Source organism: Tympanuchus pallidicinctus, unplaced genomic scaffold, assembly GCF_026119805.1.
Source record: "Tympanuchus pallidicinctus isolate F22 unplaced genomic scaffold, pur_lepc_1.0 scaffold6, whole genome shotgun sequence".
Taxonomy (NCBI): domain Eukaryota; kingdom Metazoa; phylum Chordata; class Aves; order Galliformes; family Phasianidae; genus Tympanuchus; species Tympanuchus pallidicinctus.
Window position 1 is genome coordinate 44,292,389 of NW_026294780.1, and position 22,914 is coordinate 44,315,302.

The following is a 22,914-nucleotide window of genomic DNA, read 5'->3' on the forward strand; positions in this document are numbered from 1 at the left end:
GAATTACTTCCTAACATCTAACGTCTTTTAGTTTTCCCCTTGTCCTATCACTGTCTGCCCATGCAAGCTGCTCCCCAAGTGCAGGGCTGCAGCAGAGTCACTTGGTTCTCTGTGCTGCCAAGGCCACGCTGGCAGGTGACACTGGCAGTTCTCAGGCCCTGGGGTGCACAGGACTGAGACTTCACCACGGCTCAACGAAATGGGTAGGAATTCCCCAGCCCTCGCTCACACAGTGTTGCCTTTTATCTGCTCTCTCGATATGATTGGTGTTGGGCTACAGCATGGTGAACTTGTGCCCCACCTGAGGACAGCCTGATCTGTGTGCCTGCAGCAAGGCCTTTTCAACACAGAATTACCACAACACACCATTTTCCCCTCGGGGAAGTTATGGTTTCGATGAGATGGCAATATGTACTGGAAAGTTTTGACCAGTTCTATTTGAACATAAAACACTGACACAGCAGCTGAAGTGTGGGTCTGTGCTGCTGGAGGAAGCTGTATGACTACAGGATGGCAAAACAAGCTCGTTAGCAGTAGATGATACAACATACTCCTAGTGACAGTTTGAGGGAGAAGCCCAAACTGCAAGCCACTATTTAGCACAGCATTTCCCCAAAATGATCTGCTTCCAGCTTTCCGCCTAAGTCAGTTCTGCCATCCGCACACCTTACCCATCCAATCACAACTGCAGAGACCAATGTGACGAGAGCATCTCCTCGCTCCTCTGAGAACTTATTTCTCCTCTGCCTTCTCTTCAAGGAATACGACCGCTTAAGGAATAATTCTGATATGACAAAGAACAGTGATTCCCACTTCAGAAATGAGGAAATGAGGCTGAGCTCGTTTGTAGGAATTCGGTTCTTAGAAAATGCATTTCAGGATTGGGGTAAATCATCAGAGGACTCTGGCAGGGCACGAGTCTGAGTGAAGGTGGCGTGACACAGACCAGCACACTGAACTTGGCCATCCAGTTTTGTGAGATACTGCAGCTGTACAACACTGCAGCTGCCCCTGCTGCTCTGTGAGATCACTTCTCAGAGTTAATTCTCAACTGCCTGTTACAAAAAATTCCAAGGAACTGCTCCATAAGCTCAGCATCTTCTGTAAGAGGGCAACCCTTCCTACGCGTAACACAAGGTGGGATTTTATCTCAGCTCATGTTAGTCAGTTAGAAAGTAAGCACCCACTCTGCCTCACCCATCCCACTCGCCTCCGTGGCCAGTGCACAACTCCTCTCATCTGACACAGGGAGCATTTCTGGTGTAACAGAGGTTTCTTAATTGTCCAGAACAATGGGCATATTGGCCAGCAACTTCAAATTCTAATATCCAGCTGAAGCCCTTCACAGTTTTAGTATTTACACTCCAAATAAGCGTACAGTGAGACAAAACCTCCCACCGCTCAGAAAGCCTCTCACCCTAAAGAATCTATAGTACTTTATCAAGTACTCAGAAACCAAGTTTGTCTCTAATCTGGATGATGTGGCACAAAGCTGCCAACCATGGCATATTAGCTTAGTTTGGTGACAGAAGTGTACTATGAAGGTTTTAGCAGCAAGGATGTCACTGCTCCATAAAATCCAGTTGCAGGTTGTTTACATAAAAATAATATACTCAAAATAGCCACGACAATGGCAGCTTAGTTTGCTTGACTTTAAGTGGGGAAGAGTAGTTACTGAAATTCTGAATGCTGGCTCTCCCTACACACCTACGCTGTAGTCATCTTTTCAGACCAGTATGTTAGCAGACTTCAAGGCATTTCCCAAGCTGACGAACGCTGAGTCTCTCTTCAAAGCTCTCCAAAGGAGAAGTATTCCCAGGAGGAACGAGGCTGTGCTCTTCAGCTCTCAATTTCGGAATGCTCCCACTCTGCTTGCTTTGCTAATGAAGTTTTTCAGGAGATCGTGGTCCATTTCAGCAAAGCCTTGTGTTTGTGTTACAACAGTTAAGTGGTTTATGCAAAATCTGAAGCAAAACTCTTCCAAGTCCTAAAAAGAAAGAGAATTAATTTATAATATGAATGACTGACAGCAAAATTATCATCATTCTCCCCTTCCAAATCTATCAGTTAATAAGCAGACATCATATCAATGACCAACTCTTTTTCCATCAGTTTCATCAGATCACGAATGCTAGGATGAGAACTGTAAACACAAAGTTTCCACAGCGTACATTAGAAACACACCTAAAAATAATCTGTAGCAGCAGATCTTTGTATTTCCCGAGGACAGGACAAAACATTCTGATCCTAACAGATGAAAAGTCAGCCTTCCGTTGATTTTCTACGCTAATGGTAGATAAACACAGCACTACTATCTTTCACCTGCATGGTTAACACACAGGAACAAAAAATCAACCAAACAAAACTAATTGCTCTTTCTGAACTATCAGGGCTCTTTCACAGTCCTTCTCATGACAGCCTTTCACTGAAGCGCTGATGTGCTACAGATGGCTCTCAAATCAGTTTTTACCATATTAATGTAGTGCAGCCCTGTCTTACTTCACAGTTCCTTAGACAAAGGTTATCCCATTGCTGAAGAAGTCTTTACTGCACTCCTCAGAAGGAGTTCAATCCCTTTCTGAGCTGCAGACGAAGGGAGGAGAGCAGTGATGTACTCCTGAGGTTGGCACGTGCTGCTCTAGAGGCAGGTGAACCAATTCATGGCATGATGACTGTGTTCAAGTGTTGCCTGTATTTAAAAATTACACTATTTGTGCAGAATGTATTACAGAAGGAAGAGGGGAATAGCATACATACAGACATTTAGCCAATCCCTTCTACTGTGCTTCTGCCATTGCAATTCTCTGGTACTTTGGGCTATTTTCCCTACTTCAGGATACACTTCCACGGATCTTTAACTACTCCACCTGACACAGCTCAGTGAAAGCCACCTCTGCTTTTGAGATGGTCAAAAGTGGTGAAAAGCTTCTAAGAGGAAAATCTCCAGAGTAAACGTAATGAAAACTTCCACACTTCAGAGAACCAAACCGTTTGGTCCTTCTTCTGCCCAATTTTCCCTGTTACATCAGGCTTCCACCACTACAGCACACTGAAATCACAATTCCTCTTCTTTGGTCTCAGTTGTTCACTGATTATTAGCCTAGATACCTTGGCTAAGACTGATCTCATTACTCTACCAGCAGCTGGTATCCTTATCGTCTAATCAGATGTTATTCCTGCTTGCTTTCTGAAACTCACTGTAAACTTCCAGCCTCCACTTTGCAACTCTTATACATTATTACATTGCTGTCATACAGCAATATTTCATCCCAGTTTCAGTTCCTTTTTTGCACTTGCTTCCTGTGCCTGGAACTGTCTACCAAATGCATCTTATGTAAGCATCTGCTTTAAACCCCATCCTGCATCTTACAATGGAGCAAAAGCAAAAGGAAAATGAATATAATGAAAAAAAAAACAAAACCATGTATCAGCTCCATAGAATCATAGAATCAAAGAATCATAGAATCGCTCGGGTTGAAAAAGACCTTAAAGATCATCAAGTCCAACCACAAGCTGACCATACTACCCTAACTCTAACAACCCTCTGCTAAATCATGAGCCTGAGCACCACATCCAAACGGATTTTAAACACACCCAGGGATGGAGACTCAACCACCTCCCTGGGCAGCCTATTCCAGTGCTTAACAATCCTTTTTTCCTGATATCCAACCTAAACCTCCCCTGGTGCAACTTGAGGCCACTTCCCCTCGTCCTGTCACCTGTCACCAGTGAGAGGAGACCAGCCCCGCTCTCGCTGTGAGCACCTTTCAGGTATTGGAAGAGAGCAAGAAGGTTTTCGCCTCAGCTTCCTCTCCCCCAGACTAAAGAGCCCCAGTTCCTTCAGTCTCTCCTCATAGGCCATATTCTCCAAGTCCTTCACAAGCCTTGTTGCCCTTCTTTGGACCTGCTCCAGCACCTCGGTGTCCTTTCTGTATTGCCCAAAACTGAAAACAGTACTCGAGGTGAGGCCTCACCAGTGCTGAGTACAAGGGCAGGATTACTTCAGTCCTGCTCACCACACCATTCCTGACACAAGCCAGGATACCATTGGCCTTATTGGCCACCTGGGCACACAGCTGGCTCGTATTCAGCCAAGGTCTTGGTGTCATCTGCAGTGGAGACACCATTCGTGACTGGCTGCCCACTGGATTTAACTCCACTGACCTCAACTCTTTGGGCCCGGCCTTCCAGTCAGTGTTTCACCCAGCAGAGCATACACCCATCCAAACTGTGGGCAGCCAGCTTCTCTGTGAGGATGCTGTGGAGGACAGTGTCAAAGGCTTTACAAATGTCCAGCTAGGCCACACCTAGCCTTCATCCACTAAGCGGGTCACCTTGTCATACAGTGAAATCAGGTTTATCAAACAGGATCCACCATTCGTAAGCCCCTGCTGACCCAGTTGACCTTCAATTGATCTATGATGGCTCCTGAGATTATCCATTCCATAACCTTCCTGGCACCGAGGTGGGACTGATAGCTCTGCAGCTACCAGGATCATCTGAAGATGGGCATCACGTTTGATGGGCATCACATTTGATGGGCATCACGTTTGCCAGTCTCCAGTTCTCCAGGACATCCCCAGTTAGCCAGGATCACCAAAGAATGATAGAGAGAGCTTGGCAGTCACATCCACCAACTCCTTCAGCACACCAGGGTACAATCCATCTGGCTCCACGGACCTGTGAGCACCCAGCTTTTGGAGCAGGTCCAAAACCAGCTCCTCATGGATTATGCAGGGCCTATTCTGTTCCCCAGCCCTATTACTAGAGCTAGGGGCTGTGTGCCCAGGGAGCAACCAGTCTTACCATTAAAGACTGAGGCACAGAAGGCATTAAGTACCTCAGCCTTATCCCGATCCTTGGTCACTATGTTCCCCTCTGCATCCAACACAGGATAGAGATTCTCTCTAGCCTTCCTCTTACTGCTGATGTATTTACAGAAATATTTACTGTTGTCTTTCACGTTAGTGGCCAAGTTCAGTTCCAGCTCTTTGGCCTTTCTGGTTTTCTCCCTGCACACACTCCCTACGTACTTGTAATCCTCACAAGCAGCTTGCCCCCTCTTCCAAAGACCATAAATTTCCCCTTTGTTCCTAAGGTCCCTGTTCAGCCAAAGCTGTCTCATTCCCCGTTGGCTCATCTTCTGTGACATGGGGATGGTCAGCTCCTGCACTTTTAAAATTACTTTCGAAGTATTCCCAGCCCTACTGGGCTCCCATGTCCTCCAGAACAACCTCCCAAGGGACTCTCTTAACCATGGTCCAAAAGAGACCAAAGTCTGCCCTCTGTAAGTCCAAAGTGGCAGTTCTGCTGACTCCCCTCTGTGCTTCAACGAGGATCAAAAAATCTATCATTTCTCAGTCACTTCACCCCAGCCAGCCTCCAACTTCTACATCCTCCATAAGACCTCCTCTGCTAACAAACAGCAGGTCCAGGATTTCTATCTCACCTTTTGGCTCTTCAGAAAGATCAGTACTCCTGAGCTAACTAGGCTGCTCTGATATACCAAGTCTAAAATAAGAACGTGGATTTCTTGCATAACCAAACCCACCACACTGTTATATCCACAGCACAGCATTAAGAAGCTGAGGAAAGGAAAACATCTTTCCAAGTTATTTGTTTGTTTACAAATAAAATGCTTGTGGTACCACTGGTGAGGTGCTGGCACAGGCTGCCCAGAGAGGTTGTGGATGCCCCGTCCCTGGAGGTGTTCAAGGCCAGGTTGGATGGGGCCCTGGGCAGCCTGGTCTGGTATTAAATGGGGAGGTTGGTGGCCCTGTGTGTGGCAGAGGGTTGGAGATTAATGATCCTTGAGGTCCCTTCCAACCCACAGCCATTTTATGATACCATGATTTTTAGTGCTAGCGAAACACTCCAGGGCCAAGGGCAGGCCAGAGGACAAAATATAGAGAAGAGGATGACAACAATTAGGTAATTAGTTAAGCAACACGGTGAAAATGGATTTCTGATATAAGCACGAGGTCAAACAGGGAAGGGCTTTCCAGGTAAATTTTCCCACTGCCTGTAAAAGGCAGCAGCAGACAAAAGGAGCGGGTGGAGATCTTCAGGAAGTGAACAGGCAAAATCTGAAGGTGGAGAAGTAAATGGCAGTGAGACATGTGCATGCCATCCTGTGCTACATTATGAGACAGGAAGGAGATTAAGAATCCTGACTCACAGTTGCAAGCCAATGGGCAGGAAGATAACACTAGTAGCTGCAGCTTTTATGGCTTAAGTGAGGGAAAACAAATACCTGGGGAGCCAGAAGGGGCAATTGCAAGTAATCACGACTTATAAGTTAAATGCAGTTATGTTTATATTAAATACTTTTTCAGACAAAAATTGTTCGCCTGAAGCGAAATTCTTCCTACCTGAGCTTCATATTTGACAGCAGCAGAAAGAAGAGCGATCGCGTTCTCTTCACAAATGCCTTGTTTGATTGTTTGCTGGCAAAGCTTTTTCAATCTGTTTTCTCTATACAGTGTTGCCAAATCTAGCAGTCCTGCAAAAATTCATACACTTTACCCATCCTGCTGCAAAAAATGTACACTTCTACTCAAACAAATCAACTGCCCCATTATTTTAGGCTGAATTGAATTAACCAGACTTTTTCTCTTCTTTCTCCACATAAAACATCCTTTTTTCAAGGTCCTCAGATGATACATCAGAAAAGGACACTTTACTAGAATGAAAGTCTTCTGTCACTTTCTTCACTGTGCTACACCTCATTCAGGATATCAATCAGGGACTCACATTAATGTGCAGGGCAACTCCTTTTTTGTTCATGGTAAAAATGCTGCAGTCACTGAGACAGGAAAGTATTACGACGGCATCAGTGCCTTTGTAAGGAAAAAGCAGTTCTTCAGATGAGAAGCAATAGAGTCCTTTCTGGATGTAAACTTTTGATCTTACTGCATCCCTATTACTCACTCTCCAGCACCCGTCTTCCTGACAGCTGCCAAACTGAAGATTTAAGTGCTAACAGAACTCACATTAGCAGCACTACTTTCCTCATCCTGTCAGACCACACAAATTCAACTTTTCAGAAACAGAAACCCAGAGTTTTTTCCATTTATGGCAAATACCTATGGCATCTTCAGGGGGGAGCCTAATGCTGTCTGTATACAGGTACTCCAGAAAGGCTCGGTAAACAGGATAAGAAAATTCACTCATTTCTATAATTTCATCATCATTATTCAGTATGGAACGAAAATGTTCACACCTACAAAAGAAGAACAGTTACAGTAAGAGTTACAAGTTACAGTAAGCTTGGAAGATGAGCTGCAGTAAGATGTTGATGAAATAATCAGTGCCTACAGACCAAATACACAACCATAAACGCTAGCTGTGTGATTTCTTGGTATAAACACATTAATTTCTTCAGTGCTTTTTATGCAATTCAGAATTGTATTTTCCTTCTCCTGTTAGTGCTTTCTATTCTAAAATTCTTAAGCAGTAACAAGCATGCTTTCATCCCACTGTGGAACAGACCTTGGGATGGGCAGCTGTCCCAGTCGTACCACATAGCAGTAAAATGGCAGAAGAGAAAGGTGGTGCACACTGCTCCCTTAAAAATAAATAAATCAAACCCAACTGCTCCTCATCCTTCAGTTCACAAAGTACCCTGGAGTGACTCAGCCCAGGAGTGCCTCTGGCAAAGAGGAAATAAGGCATTCCAAACAGAGATGGTAGGCAATAAGCAGTGTGGGTGCAACGTGATGAAACCAGTACAGAAGAAAATAGTGATGTCAGTAATTGGAAGACTAAGAGGGGTGCAGAAAAGAAAAAAAACAAACACATATATGTACACATATATAAAAAATTAACACAGACATTTAATTAATGCAGTAATATATATGAAATTACAAGCAAGAATCAGGATCAGAGATAGGAGAACAAAAGCAGAGCCACACAGGATGAGATAATAAAGCATTTTGTGAAAGAAAATTGCAAAAAGAGAAGAATAATTGTAATAAAGATGGGAAAAAACAGCTGGCAAGAGAGATCTAAAGCAGTGCATCTAGAATATTTTAGTAGAAGTTGTGCCAACAACTAAAAACTAATTTCTGCATGTTATTAACAATGTGATTACTCTGTAGATCTGCACACCAAATCTCACTTTAAAGTGGTGTTAACTTGCAGAAAGCACTAAAAACAAAAAGGGAAGCCAGCTTAAAATTCAAATGCTCTGATAAGAAGATACAAAACAAGTAGGATAAGGAATGTGACAGATAAGGAAGAAAAAAGATAATCTGAAGAGCATCTGTGGAAAATGCTGACACCGCTGGAGGGTCCTGTGGAAGGCAAGAAAGGCAAGAATAAACACAGAAGTCTCAGAGCATCCAAATGGAGGAAGCCAAGCAAAAACAGCAGGAGAAACTGATTAACATCTAGGAAGGCAACAGAAAGAAGTTGAGCCTTTTTAATCTGGAAAAGGTAACTAGTAATCAGGGTCAAGGCTGCTTAGGTAGTACAAAGGAGGGTAGATGTCAGATGCAGAGAAGTGTGGAAAAGGCTGGCAGTAAGCAGTGTGTTTGGAATGTCTGAGCAGCAAGGAAGCGAAGAAAACTGCGTAACAGTGAAGGAGAGCTGGTGAAACTCAAGCCTGAGGGAAAAGAGGGTTTGTGCAAAGTAAAGATTTTAAGCAGCAGTGACTCAGCATAATGGACTGCACTACACAACTGACTGTATATTCAACTATACAGTCTGTGCCTCACCTAATTTTGAGAAGAACTTTATGAACATGGATGTATTTTCCATCCACTAGGAACTTCAGGTCTGCAGTTTCAGGGTTGTCAAATTCCTTCTTCAGTGACTGGGCTACTGTTAGATGGTCATCAGGCTCTAGGATAAAAAGGGAAATTGATAGTGAGTGGTAACACACATGATGACGTTTTGTCAGCTACTAGCATTCTTAATAAATGTAATTTATCATTAATAATAGCAAAAACCAAGCAAACATAAAAACACATCCATTATGAACCTCCAGGAAAGCAAATACAGGGAAGCTTTCCTCAGTTGATTCCTGCTCCAAACAACAAGGCCTCAGAAACAAACAGTAAGTCTCATTCCTTTACCTCATCTGTAGAAGACCATAATAAAATTAATGACTAGTCTCAGAATTGTAATACTGCATCTGATAGGAAATGCTGTCAGTTGTCAGTGGATAAATCATTCTAAATATAAGGCCTTGCTTATTATAAGATACACAAAAAGTCAATAAAACTCAGAGTATGATTTTCTAAAATATTCCAACGAGGAGACATTATCTCAAAGCAGAAATAAGCCACTACATACAAAACTGACCACTGCAATACAGCTAAGAGTAAATATCAACAGCATGAGAGCTGCAGATACTCAGAAAGTGCTGTCCCTCGAGTTTTGGTCTTAGCAGCATTTCTTGGATCAGCATATTTCTGTGTGCCACATATGTGCTTACATCCCACTGTGACACTGCAACACTTGCATTGTGAAGTTAACAGCTTTGAAAAGCCACCTATTGTCCACTTCCACATCTCCTGAACTGGTTCCAGTTCTGATCCTGAACTGATTCTCTGTTATCAGGTAGCCTGAAATAACTATTTTCTTTAATAACATTAACAAATTAAAGGCCTCAAACATCACTCTTAGTCTAGAGAACTTTTCCTTCTTAGGATCAGAACACTTATTATTGACTTATATAGATTTTGTGGATTGGCAATGCTAGGCCTGCAAGGCTTTAAATAAAAACAGCATTCATTTGAGAAAAGGGAAACACCTCCATCACAAGCATTAAAAAAACCAACACACACACTTTGATACTACTATACAAATGAAATTGCTAAGGAATATGTTCAAGAAAACGTACCAATAACTAGTTGTTAGCATAATAATGACACGAGTACTTTGGACTACAGATGAAAGGATGAGGGAAAAAAAACAATGAAATAATAATAAAAAATCCTTCTAAAAAAACAATACTGTACAACCACTTTGTTAGTCTTATTTTGTACAAGGTGGGTCCAGACCTCTGCTATCTGAGCAAGTGCAATGACTTTAAAGACCAACATAAAGCTGAAGTTCCACTGTAATAGTTCAAAAGATTCTGCAGGATTTGGTTATGAATCTTCAAAGTCAAATAACAACTGAGATGTCCATCCATATGCAACTCCAGATGACTTCTGCAGTCCAAGGTAAGATAAATAAGATGGGGTGAAGTTATGAAATTCTCAGAGAGAAAATAGGTGCTTCTGTTTGTAGCTGTCTTTCTGGGATGAGTGAAACATGGAAGAGGCAGTTTTTACTTCTTATCCTCATTACTCTGCACTAAACAGAAGAGCAATGTGGAAATGTGGGAGGAAATCTAGGAGAACTGCACTGAGAACAAGCTGGAATATGAGACACAGGAAAGAACATTCATTCCCAGGACTTAGAGAGGGCCTATAAGAAAATGGGAAGAGATCCTTTATCAGAGTATAGTGAAAAGACAAAGGGTAATGGTTTTAAACTGAAAGAGTATGTACATTATTAGATATCAGGAAGAAATTCTTCAGAGGGCAGTGAGACCCTGGCACAGCTGTCCAGAGATGCTGTGGGTTCCCCATCCCTGCAGGCACTCAAGGCCATGCAGGATGGGGCCCTGGGCAGCCTGAGCTGCTGGGTGGCACTGCCCATGGCAGGGGGAAGGAACTGGATGGGCTTTAAGGTTCCTTCCAACACAAACCATTCCATGGTTCTGTGATCTTAATAACAATCAGGTATCTGAGATTCAGTAACTTGCCTTTTTAGAAGGTCAGGTAATGATCACTTGTTAGGGGACACTAAGTGTTTGTGGCCAACTCTGAATTTGGCTCTGTCATTCTTTGCAATCTATTTAAAAGACATACGTAGGCACTGAAGAAAGGTTCACTGTTCCTAATGCCTCTGCATGTCTTCCTAAATTCAAACGCATCTTCTCCATGGCCATTGCACAGTAACATTCAGTGGTTGCACAAAAGCTGAAGTATGAACTTGTTACTCAGACCATCATTCCAACAAATAAATGCACCTAAAATACATAAAGAACCAAGGCACTCCCCACAGAAGCAAACTGCACCAAGAAAAACAGTCATTTTGCAGTGCCATTAGGGTTTACCAATTTTTTTAACTCCATACATTTACAAATTCACAATTTAGAATTCCTAGAACATTTCTGCAATAAAACAAGTTTAAGCTCCAAACGCAGGCACATCTGTTTTATGCACTTGATTTTATTAACTTTATCAACGTTAAACCAAAAATATTTCAGCTCACCTACTGAGAGAAGACGCCACATAACAGCAGGGGTAGCAAAGCAAGCAAACACATCGTCAGTGCAGGCAAAGTGAGTGAGGTGGGGAAGGACCACAGACTGGCCGCGGCACTGGCCCCACATGTACACCTGGCCGCTCTGCGTCTTGGCAGCCGAAGTGTGAGCAGAGTGGCAGGCTGCAATCTCTATAACTCTAAATTTACAAGCAGAAAAAGAACAAAAGCAAGTCACTGTCACAAGAATAAAACGCAGTGAAAAAGCTCATACTTCCTGCATTTCCCTGGTGCAAAACACATCGACAAGCACACATGCACTTCAGATGGCGAGAACGTTTTCCTATGCGAAGTAACAAAATTGAAACGGTCATCGGTGTTTCTTTAAACAGCGTGCACTCAGAAAGTTCCTTGGTGAAGAAGCATTTGGGGAGTCAGGCAAGTAGGACAAGACAAGCAGTGCTGCAGCAGAGCACTAGGCTGCAGCACACGCTCTGCTGACCCCTTGGCTCCCTCAGACAAAGCCACGGTGAGTTCCAAGTCTCTGCTCGCCTTCGGTGGTCCTGCACAGCGAGGTGAGCTGTTGCATTAAGCTGTGGTGAAGGAGTATTTGAGAAATGGCAATAAACCAACGACCTAAACAGCTTTCTTTTAATTAAAATACCAAAGTGTTGTTACTCATGAGATTCTTACTGCTTACATTTAACAGACTTTCATTTTGAATATGAAAAAAATAAAACCAAACAGAGCACTGAAAGCTGCTTCTAAATGCATTCTAGTTACGGCAGGCTATCTCAGTAATCCTACAGTTGATTTGGGATTTCATAAATGCCTCTGTGTACAGCATTGCACAATCCTCTGTTTTGCAGTCTGAACTATATCACCTGTTTGCTTGTTTTTCCAGCTGCTTGGGGAAAGTAGCTGGGAAACAACTTGTTTAAGGCTGCATGTACAAATCCTGCAGGCTTTAGCGAGCTAATATCCTCGCTCACACCCGGAATATAGATTCTGGCAAATAGAAGGGGAAGGCAATACACAGTATTAAAATCCATACTAAAATATGGTAACATTTCAACTGCAGCCAAAGTGTCTGGAAAAAAAAAAATCAGTTTAATTTTAAGCAAAAGCACAAACACAACCAAATACCAATGTTCAAAACCAGGCCATGTCTCATCTCATTGCCACAGAGGAGTTTTCTCTCTCTTGTCACTGCACCAACAGTCACAGATGTCTTTAAAGGGTCATCACACTTTTCTTACTATCCACAACAGAAGGCCAAAATCAACACCTCAGCAGCACAGAACAGACTGAAACATCAGCCCATACAAATACATGGCTTTGAATCAGCAATAAAAGAATTACCCCACTACCCATCAACGACTCTTTCATTTGTAAAAATCAAAGCTTAATTTTCAAGCAGAGAGAGCAAGAAGAAACACTTCCCTTTCTCTCTCCTGAGTTATGTAATGGGTTTAACAGCAGATATAACACAAATTGCAGATGTCCACTCCTTGTGTGCATTCTTTGTCAAACGTAGCATATTAAAATACAATTTCTGTTCAGAAGCAATAAAGCTTTTATTCTTGACTTCAAACAATGAAACCACCGAAGAGAAACTGCAATTAAGACCTATGAAGTACAGAGTGAGCTGCAGCAGAAAAATAGCACATTAAAGCCCAGAACATTCTGTTTCTCAGGGGTGGTTATAGGATGGATTCAAGCACTCCCAGTGAAAGTCAAATTTTGATGAACTGCTTTTGTATGTCAGATAGACTTTCAATCCATTTGCATTTAGCAACAGAACTGTGTGTAAAAAATGATAGGCTATTTCTTGCAAAAAATAGATTAAAAATGGCATAGTTTAGTGCTGCTCTTTTGAAAGTGTGCCAACCAATGTCCTTTTGAATATAAGTAAGTATTACCTGTCCTTATCCACAGTAACTGTAGTAGGGTAAGACTGGTTGCTTTTATTCCCAGTACCTAACTGGCCATATGAATTGGCTCCCCAGGCATAAATCTGACCTTCATCTGTTAGCACTAACGTATGTGCACAGCCACAGGCAACCTATAAGGAATAATAAACAGAAAAATCTTTTTTATGTGATAGGAATTTAATACAGACAGATGTATGTTATGTTATACATTAATATCACTGATTCTAGGCCATTATAAAGACGGTCGATAAAAATGACAAATAGAGGTAAGATTATGAAAATGGAAAGCAAAGGAGAAAAGTGACTGAGGAAAAATAAATCATATGATCTCAAGAGTACAAAAAAGAACAGCCAGGAACTGAGAAAGAAGGAAAGCTACAGGGCAAACAGACAGTATGCTGAAGAAAGACAGGCCAACTCTTGCCCTGACCCTGCCCTATGGGCAATTGCTCCAACCTGAACAGCTTACCACTGTAAAAATATGTGAGGTCTCTCTGACTGCTGACTACACAAAAGCAGCTCCCTGTGCCAGCTCTGGTGCTAATTGGACCCTCTGTGGAGATAATTTACATCACTGGAAGGAAACTCTCTGCATGTGGGCCTGAGGACCACCAGCGCTCACATAAAATAAACAGCCATCCAGGAAGGAGAGAGAAGAGATGAAACTCCATCTAAAACCAATCTGCCTTGTTCAAAACTGGCTCATGAACAATAATACAGCCTGCAAAGCAGATGTACTGTAAGAACACGCAGTCCACTGACACCCATGAATAATGAGATATGATCTAAATGATATTAATGCTAAAGCTATTTGCTGATTGGAAGCCCACAGTTTAGTGCTGATGGGTACCAAACACATGAAGTGGATGAAAATAGGAACTATGGCAAACATACCAGACCACTCAATACTCTCAAAGCAGCAGAACACATACAGGAGAAAATGTTATTCACTTCATTATATTATCCTCCAGTAGTAAATGTTACCAGCAAAGCTACAGACTGTATCCCAGGACATGAATGCAGAACTATGTTCATTTCAATAGATAGTAAAAAAAACTTCATAACTTATCTGATTAAATGTGATTATTAGAATGAAGAATTCACTGAAGTTTTGTAAAATCTCACTGGATTACAAAAAAAGACCAGTCAAGCAGAATGTGTTGCTCTCCTGACAGTCCTGTTTTGGATAAATCAATTTAAAACTTTTGGTATCCATTCTGCATTCACTTTAAACATTTCTAACTGGTAAAAAGAATTGCTGGTCACACTGATGGCAACTCAGTCCTTTGGTAGAGTGTAAGAACCACCCAAGTTCAAGACCTGCTATGGAAACATACCAACATGCCAAAAGCACCCACGGATGATTTGTTCTGAGTTCAAACACCCACTAGTCACTGTGGTTGAAGTGCAATTCTAAAAGTGACATTAAGTCTAACAGAAGGACAAAAAACTAAACTGTGGCCATTTTCCTAGGGGGAAAAAAAAAAAAGATGGGCTGTAATAAAGAATGGAGTAGCAGAAGAAGAGTTATTAAAACAAGCAGTTATTAAAAATTGGATTTTTTGAAGAAAAAAAGAAATGACCAAACGTTCCTAATTGCCCATTCCTCTTTGAGTGAAATCCTTACCTCACTGAAATTAATGGCAAAATTCCAACTGAACTCTCCAGGGTCACAGTTTGTCAGAGGTCCGTTCTAAGACACATGCTCTTATTCTGATAAATGGTATTTTAAACAAAGAGATAAAGAACTTCCTTCACATAAAAAATACGGCCTGGTACCAGATGTGGAGGTTGGTGGCCCTCCCTGTGGCAGGGAGGCTGGAACTTGATGATCCTTGGGGTGTCTTCCAACACAAGCCATTGTATGATTCTATGCTGATTCTATGAATATCCCTTAGCTTATTTTGTTGTTCCTAAAGGGTTTGAGAAGGGCACTGCACACATACCCGCTGCACACGAACGCCTTGCAAGGCTGCTATTCGGCACGGCGTTGGCTGATTGCCGCTGCTGCCCAGCCCCAGCTGGCCGTTACCATTGTAACCCCAGACATAGACCTACAAGACAAAGACAGGGATTTTAGCTGTTTGCCATTCCTTTGAAAACAATATAACCACTTCACCCTTCCAACAGTTTCCTTCAATATTTCAGCTTCCCACACCCGGGAACTTAGGATCTGCACTTTATAGGTAGATACTTTTATGTGTACGCGCACCGAAAGTCTAATCCTTCCTCCTCACCCTGCTCTTCAGAAGTTATAGCAGTGAAAAACAAGTGATTCACAGGGCTTTTCCCCAGCACAGAGCAAATTCAGCAGGAATACTTCCCTTTTTCAAAGAGCTAGTTTCTCATTCAAAAATCCTCTAACACAAGAGAAAACATACCAAACCAAGTATCAACTGGAAGCTATACACAACAGTTTGAATAGACTGCTCACAGTTTTATGCTGTAGAAGGAAAATAGTGAAGGCTGAGCATATTCCTAATGCAAACAGTCAATAGCTTCCTAGGTCTAAACTGAAATGCTTAGAGCGATGAATCCGGAGAGCATTTAGGCTGCCCAAAATCTTCAGCTCAAGTGAACTAAAGCAATAGGAAAACGATATCCCTTTCATATCCTAACAGAGATGGAGATAAAAAAGTATGAGAGGGGCTTGATGCAGTGGAACGAACATTTGCTATCAAATTCATTTTCTGTTGGTTTGGATTTTTGTCTTCATATTAGCTGTGTCTATACAAAGACTGAATATTAAGATAGCATTCACTGATTATTCTCACATTCTTGACTGATAAAATTCCAGCACAGAGCAGATAATTAATTTTGCTGTAACTGCTAAAGACAGCAGTGACACAACATCAGTCAGCACCTTCATTTCTGCAAGAACGTAATACCAACTGGAAAAATCAATAAATCAGTAATAAAAAGTTACCTTTTTATGTATGAGAAAATGAAGCTAGCATGAAATATTAAGTACACATATATAGCTTTTATGATTTGATCCCCAAATTTATAAAAATCTCCAGACCTTTAAAACGCTGTTTTTTTTTTTTCCCTTGAGAACTGTATTTTCAAGTCAATTTTAAATTTGATCCCTGAATTCCTTCAGGTCAAAGCCAACTTCAGTAGCTGATACTAAGTAATAGCCGATCAGTTTTGAGCAATCTCATAAGGCAAAATTTCTCTGTGTAACTTCTTTCTAAAGAAGATGGGAAAAGCATTATGGATAGGAAGATGTGCCTAAACACACTGTGAGGATATGCAAGCCAACTCATGACAAAGACTTTCACAAACAGTGTAAGCAGGCAAGTCAGATGGACTCTGGAAATAAATACTTCCTTTCTCCTTGGCAGCAAATTACAGAGAGGTTTTAAATGACCTCACTGCTGTCGTACATACAATAAAGTTTAGTCTGAAAATTCACTTAATACTTCTTACCTCTCCATTTTCCACCACAGCCATAGAGCACATCTGACCACAGGCTATGTTAACTACGACTTTATTTTGTAGGCAGCTGGTAACTCTTCGAGGAATTGGCTGATTAGCAGTTGAACCAGATCCAACCTGGCCTGAGTTATTATAACCCCATGTGTACACCTGTTGTAAATGAATTCTCGTAAGTGAAAGGTGTATAACAGACATCTCTAAGTACACATTCAAGAGAGAAAGATTTGTTAGATGTGTAAGAAACACATATTTAGGTTGTATTCATGTGCTCTTCTACAGATCTGGGAAGCTACACAGGTTTATAATTTAAGTGTTTCCATCAAAAATATGCAACTCACAGTATTTTTTACATCCCGTTCTTTAATGTTTCTCCTACCAAAGATAAGAGGCAGCACAAGAACTGCACTCATACTGAGAGATTTCACTGTTAGTTTACCAGAACCCAAAACACAATGGCTAACTGGATTCAAATAACATCTGAAAGTAAACGACAGAAACACTTCTTCCTCCAGCGGGTAGAACTTCTTACTTCTGATGTCATGATTTAAACTGACATCAGCTTTAGTGATATTAAGTATCTACAGTAGGATACAGCACAGAAGAAATGGTAATTTCTTTTTATAAACAGAAGTGACACAAAAACCAATGTCCTGCATACATTCAAAACTCCAAGATTTTCCATTTTTCTTTAACATTTTTGTTGCAACATCACTCTGTGAACAGAAAGAAGGAAGACTAATACATCAGGTGCAGTGTGTTTTCCTGTTCCTCCCATACCCAAATTTCATTAGGAGAAAAAAAAGATTCGCTCTCTAGCTTTTCTCACCTCCCCATCAGATGTTAACACCATAGAGTGATGAGAGCCACAAGCAACTTCAATGACTTTCTTGTTCACCAAGTTGGTAGAGACTTGACAGGGAACCAAACCATGATTGGTTGTACCATTGCCCAACTGACTGTAAGCATTATGACCCCATGTGTACACTTCTCCTTCTGTAATAAAAAACATAAGAAGCTACTAGGAAATCTGTTTTTCCAAAGACTACAGAACATGAAATTACAAACTGGTAAGTGAAATTCAGCAACACACTGTATGTAGTTAAGTATATATATGTCCTTTTTGGCTCTTAATCCCAGGGATATACTACTGCTCTTCTCACAGCATTTAAGACAAATCCACAGTGATAGTATCCACAATATCCACACAGTCTTCATAAAAGAAATCAGAAAGCCAAGAGAAAGGAGATCGATAGAGCAAAACAGAAGAGCAAAAGATGAAATGACAGTCTGTTTCAGTTCATGCTTTTGTTACTGACAATGAATCAAAATTTCTGTATAAGCCCTGGCCCTGTGTTTCCCATTTTTAAAAGCTCAGTCAATTTTCATCCTATTGCAATATAAGTAAAGATGCTTGTAAGAAAAACAATTATGTAATGCTGCTGCTTATTACATCAACATATCATTTGTGTCCTGTATTTTGAGAAACATGGTAGTAAAACTAAGAATGCAAGAAATGTGGATGCCCCATCCCTGGAGGCATTCAAGGCCAGGCTGGATGTGGCTCTGGGCAGCCTGGTCTGGTGGCTGGCGACCCTGCACATAGCAGGGGTTGAAACGAGATGAACATTGTGGTCCTTTTCAACCCAGGCTGTTCTATGATTCTCTGTCTGACTGGGTTAGACCAACAGTCTGCTGCAGAACTGTGTGTCTGCCTGGTAATTAAAAAAAAAGTGCTTAAAGGTAACTTGAACCTGAGCCTGGTCACTTTTTGCAGCTCATTTCCTGGGTACTTCCTCAGTACTTACAACCTCTGGATTAAAGATATTATAATTCTCCTGATTCACTTAAACATATGTGTACTGGTCTTATTACCCACGAAGCTACTGTATTTACTTTTCTTATCTGTTTTACATCAGTTGTTCTCTAATTGCAGTAGCCCAGATACAGTGAATAATACATTCATCTTGTCTATCATCATCATTTTCTAAACATCAATTACGCTGTTATTCTAGGAGAATTAGATTTGACACAGACCTCCTTCAGATCTCTAGATTCTCTATTTGATATTTTCACCAAGGGTTCCCTCAAAATTACCAAAGCAAAATGTGCTATACTAAACCAGTATTTCCCTTCAGGTTTTATCTACTGATTTTACTCTGGCAAAAGCAAATAACATGAGACTATGAATTTCAGAACATACATGAAATAGGTTCACATAGAAATTGTGGACAAATTGAAGTGAACCATTCTGAAAAAAGTAGTATTTGCATCATACTTTACCTTCTGTAGCAAGAACAACATGAGGACCACTTCCATAACTCAGACAGGCTATCTTTTTGCCACACAGAGAATCTAATCTCTTTGGCTCAATTGTGCTCTGCACGTCTCCGGTTCCCAAACACCCACTGCAGTTCATGCCAAGCACAAAAACCTGTTATAAAAGAATCACACAATCATAACTTAGGGGAGAACAGACTGCCAGAGGCCAATTAGTCCATCTAGTCCCTTAGTCAACAAAGGTCTACATATATCAGTTCACTCAAGGCCATGACCTTTCGAGTCTTGGCCACCACCAGGGTCATTAAGCTCTCCCAGATGTAACCACTGACACGGTAATAAAAATATTCTAACATTTAATTGGAATTTCCCATGTTCCAACTTGTGTTCATGCACCTACAAGAAATCTTTACCTTCATCTTCTCTTTATTCCCTGAAAGTGGTAAGAGGCCAGCTTTAATTGCAAATGTCTTATTGTTAATGACAAGGTTCAGGTATTCAATATGCAACTTTTTCTCAGTATGCAACGGTACCAGCTTTCACAAAATCTTGACACATAAATCAGAAACCTCACACTCTTGGACAATTACCTCATCATTTTCAGTTACGTACAGCACCTCGTTACCAGCACTGCCAAATACACAGGCTTGACGAATTAACTTGAGCTCCTCTTGTGAACAAAGGGAAAAAATCGGCCATTTCCCAACATCCAGCATCTTCAGGGCTGATAATAATGTTGCCTCCAAGACCTGATGTTACAGACAAATTATATCAAATAGCTACATAGAGAGAAATACACTTTTGCATGACAAAAGGGATAAATTGAGACAAACACCACTACCTGCATTCTCAACCACAGAACAGTATTTTAATTCCAGAACAACACCCTCAGCAAAACCATTATAATAAACAAATAAACTGTATTGTGATCTAGAAGGGATCTGTGTGCATGAAGACAACTACAATGTATGATGTTAAATGCTGTGGTCACATTTTTGCTATATCCATAGAATGTGACTACTACATTAGAGGATTCAAAATACAGGATTCTAATACTAAGATGTAAAGTATACACCCAAAATCTGAAAACAGTGTGCTAAAATTATTGTTGAAAAAAAAAAACCAAAAACAAAAACATGAAAGATCTGCCCAAGAATGTACTTCTCTTTGAAAAAGACACACATTTGTTTTCATGCATTAAAAATGGAAAGTTGAGAAAACTCAAGAAACCTTTTCCTTTATCCTTTACTTCTGGAACCATCTGTGTTTCAAAAGTTACTTTCTAAGAATATTTGTGTCTGTAGGTAGATATATAATATGAAAAAAAAAAAAAGATAATAGAACATTCTCCACTTTATTCAAGGAGAAACAACAACTTCCTAGCAAAGGAGAAGAAAAATAATTCTCTCCAGACAGTGAAACTAGTTAATGTCTGAATTTCACTCAACATTTCTACTGCTTTAGCACAGCATGAATCAGAAAAATGTTCCAGTATTAACTTTTAATAGCAAATTTTGCATGGAGCACTCATCAAATTTTCTTTTACTAAAATTAAGGAAGTTCTGGATGTGAAAGAAAAGTAGCAGTAATTCGTAGCTCTGATGAGGAGTAAGAATAGATTTTTCCTATCACTGCATTACACAGTTCACCATGTAACAGTAAGGACTGCATCACTTGCTTACCTCTAGGAAGTATCAGACTTTCAAAACACTCTGTCACAGGAAATACACATCTTTATCTATATTTATATATATAAAATCTGTGACTGAAACAAAGCTGTGAATAAATTCTAGTTTAGAGTCACCTATGTTAGTTGTAAGGATATCACTTTTGTGACTAATGTCACTTATGAGAAAATGTATGCAGAAGCATAGATAGAAATATTTCAAACTAAAGAAATCTTCAAAATTAACTGTGAATGTCAATCTTTCAACAAATACACTTCTAAGGAAGGAGAAGGAGGACTGGTCATGTTCCATAAGGAAAAGCTGTTTATTTTCCCATGTCCTCATAGCAAATAATTTCATTTAATAACCAGTCTAGAAGCTGTTTTGTCATACAGATCACCTTATCAGCACATCATCATGAAGCTCAGAATCTAAATGACGTGTTTCCCTAAGTTCTACAGGCAGAGTGTACAAAGAAAGAGACAACAATTTGCAGTTTTCTCACCACATTATGCTCTAAAAATTAATTATTACAAGTTTGTGTTGCTGAAACACTAAACTGAAGAATGTAACTTTGAAACTTAATACTAAATTAAACCAATCTGGTAAGCCAAAGAATTCCAACTGATTAAAGTGAATCTATTGACTGATTTAAATGAATCTATTTTAATATTTTGTGGATCACATAAGTAACATTTCTTCTGCAAGTATCCTTTTTCTACCTACAGTTTTGGTTTTCTGTTTATCTTGAAAGCTACTGGCAGGTACTAAGCTAGTAATAAAACCGTGCTTCTTTCTCTTGAGTTGAGATGCATGGAATTCTCAGCACGAATTCTCACACTCTGACCTTGACACTGACTCCTTGAGAAGGAGGAGGTTCATCTTCCATATGGATTTGTGCTGGTGTCCCTCTGCAGAGAGAGAACTGTAGTTAAAATCGCCGTATCATTTTGCTGCAACCTACACACATTTCTTAAGACCAAACTCTTTGTTTGTTTCTTTGAGAAAACAAAAATCACGAAGCTCAGACAATTTTGTTTTTACTTTCAACTGTATGATGGTCAGTGACTCGATTTTCTGTCTTTTCTGTTCTTGCCAAAATCTTGGAGACAACTTTTTTAAACAAGTAGCATAATTGAAAAAGTTTTAATAGACACAATACTCCAACGTGTTTTTACTGGAGTAAAAATGAATTTAAAACCTTGCTGATGTAATTTTCCAAGACATTTTTTTCAGCAAAGAAAAAGCACACGGATACAACTTCCCATTTCTGGCATAACCCTTTAAATATTTTTATTCCATCTTCATTCTGAAAGGCAGTGTATGGGAAAAAAAACAAACAAACAAACACCACCACAAAAACATTTGGACATTTTCAGATTTACTGAGAATTGCTAGAATATTCATTCTGTTTCTGAAACAACTGGCAGCTCTGTAAGTGACCTGCATGGCTTCTATGATGCATCACCAAGGGAAACAAATCTTCAGATCAGCTGTCTCCTTCCTGATGAGGATGGCCAACCCTACTGCCCTCCATTTCCCAACACAAAGCTGTGCAAATCCATTTTCAGTAGAAATGCACAAAAGAGCACACAGCTCTTAAGCCATGTAAGCTTTTCTTACTTGACAAATGAGAAAGCAGTACCCATCATTTTCCTGGAGATACACTGATTCAGCCAGTTCTAAAAATATCTTTACCTCCCACAGAAAACCAAACATCTGACAGCAGACAGAATGACATCCAAGGGACAAGCAGCTATCATTTCACTCAGCTACTCTTCATAGGACTGTCACACTTCAAAGAGGTTTTATAAATCTTCTAGTTTTATTTAAGTGAAATTTAAGTGAATTTAAGTGAAAGCACAGCTCTGTATCTCTGCATTTCATCTGCAAGCCATTTGATGCACAACTGGTGGTCATTATTCTTCAAGTTCTGATATTTCAGTTTGGTTGCCTTAGGATGGAGCACTGCAGTTACTGAATGAAAGGTTCTCCAGCCCCCTACTTTTTCAGTGTTCCAGAAACATACTGAGAATTTTGAGTTAACTTTGCAACACAGATCGCCTACATGGCCTCAAAATGCAAAAGCTGCTTTATTTTAAATGTAACTGAGAAAATTACTCTGCAATTCCATTCTTCAAGATATTTTGCAAACGCAGACATCTTATTTCCCATCAGTCCTACAGGAGTGCATGGGACACCCCAGATAACATCTTTTTATGCAGTTATTCAAATTCATTTGCTCTCATACACATTTCTACCTCTGCAAAAGTGTTCTTTGTAAAAGCCTATAAGTGATTTAAGATTATACAGAGACCGCTGGATCCTGAAAG

At 40.4% G+C, this 22,914-nt stretch overlaps 1 protein-coding gene across 7 annotated transcripts in view; it reads right to left on the reverse strand.

Annotated features, from left to right (window-relative positions):
* Positions 1 to 1,674: 1,674 nt before the first annotated feature.
* Positions 1,675 to 22,914, reverse strand: part of LOC128071640 (RCC1 and BTB domain-containing protein 2) — a 28,364-nt gene continuing 7,124 nt past the window's right edge. For all 7 annotated transcript variants that reach the window (XM_052664562.1, XM_052664559.1, XM_052664566.1 and 4 more), the window contains 12 exons: positions 21,429 to 21,492; positions 19,505 to 19,663; positions 18,918 to 19,068; positions 17,464 to 17,630; positions 16,629 to 16,787; positions 15,143 to 15,250; positions 13,185 to 13,327; positions 11,272 to 11,462; positions 8,718 to 8,844; positions 7,086 to 7,222; positions 6,372 to 6,502; positions 1,675 to 1,987 (listed from right to left, as the gene is read on the reverse strand). In XM_052664562.1, coding sequence (XP_052520522.1) covers positions 1,847 to 1,987; positions 6,372 to 6,502; positions 7,086 to 7,222; positions 8,718 to 8,844; positions 11,272 to 11,462; positions 13,185 to 13,327; positions 15,143 to 15,250; positions 16,629 to 16,787; positions 17,464 to 17,630; positions 18,918 to 19,068; positions 19,505 to 19,663; positions 21,429 to 21,492 — 1,678 coding nt within the window. In that variant the 3' untranslated portion in view covers positions 1,675 to 1,846. The remainder of the gene's footprint in view (positions 1,988 to 6,371; positions 6,503 to 7,085; positions 7,223 to 8,717; positions 8,845 to 11,271; positions 11,463 to 13,184; positions 13,328 to 15,142; positions 15,251 to 16,628; positions 16,788 to 17,463; positions 17,631 to 18,917; positions 19,069 to 19,504; positions 19,664 to 21,428; positions 21,493 to 22,914) is intronic.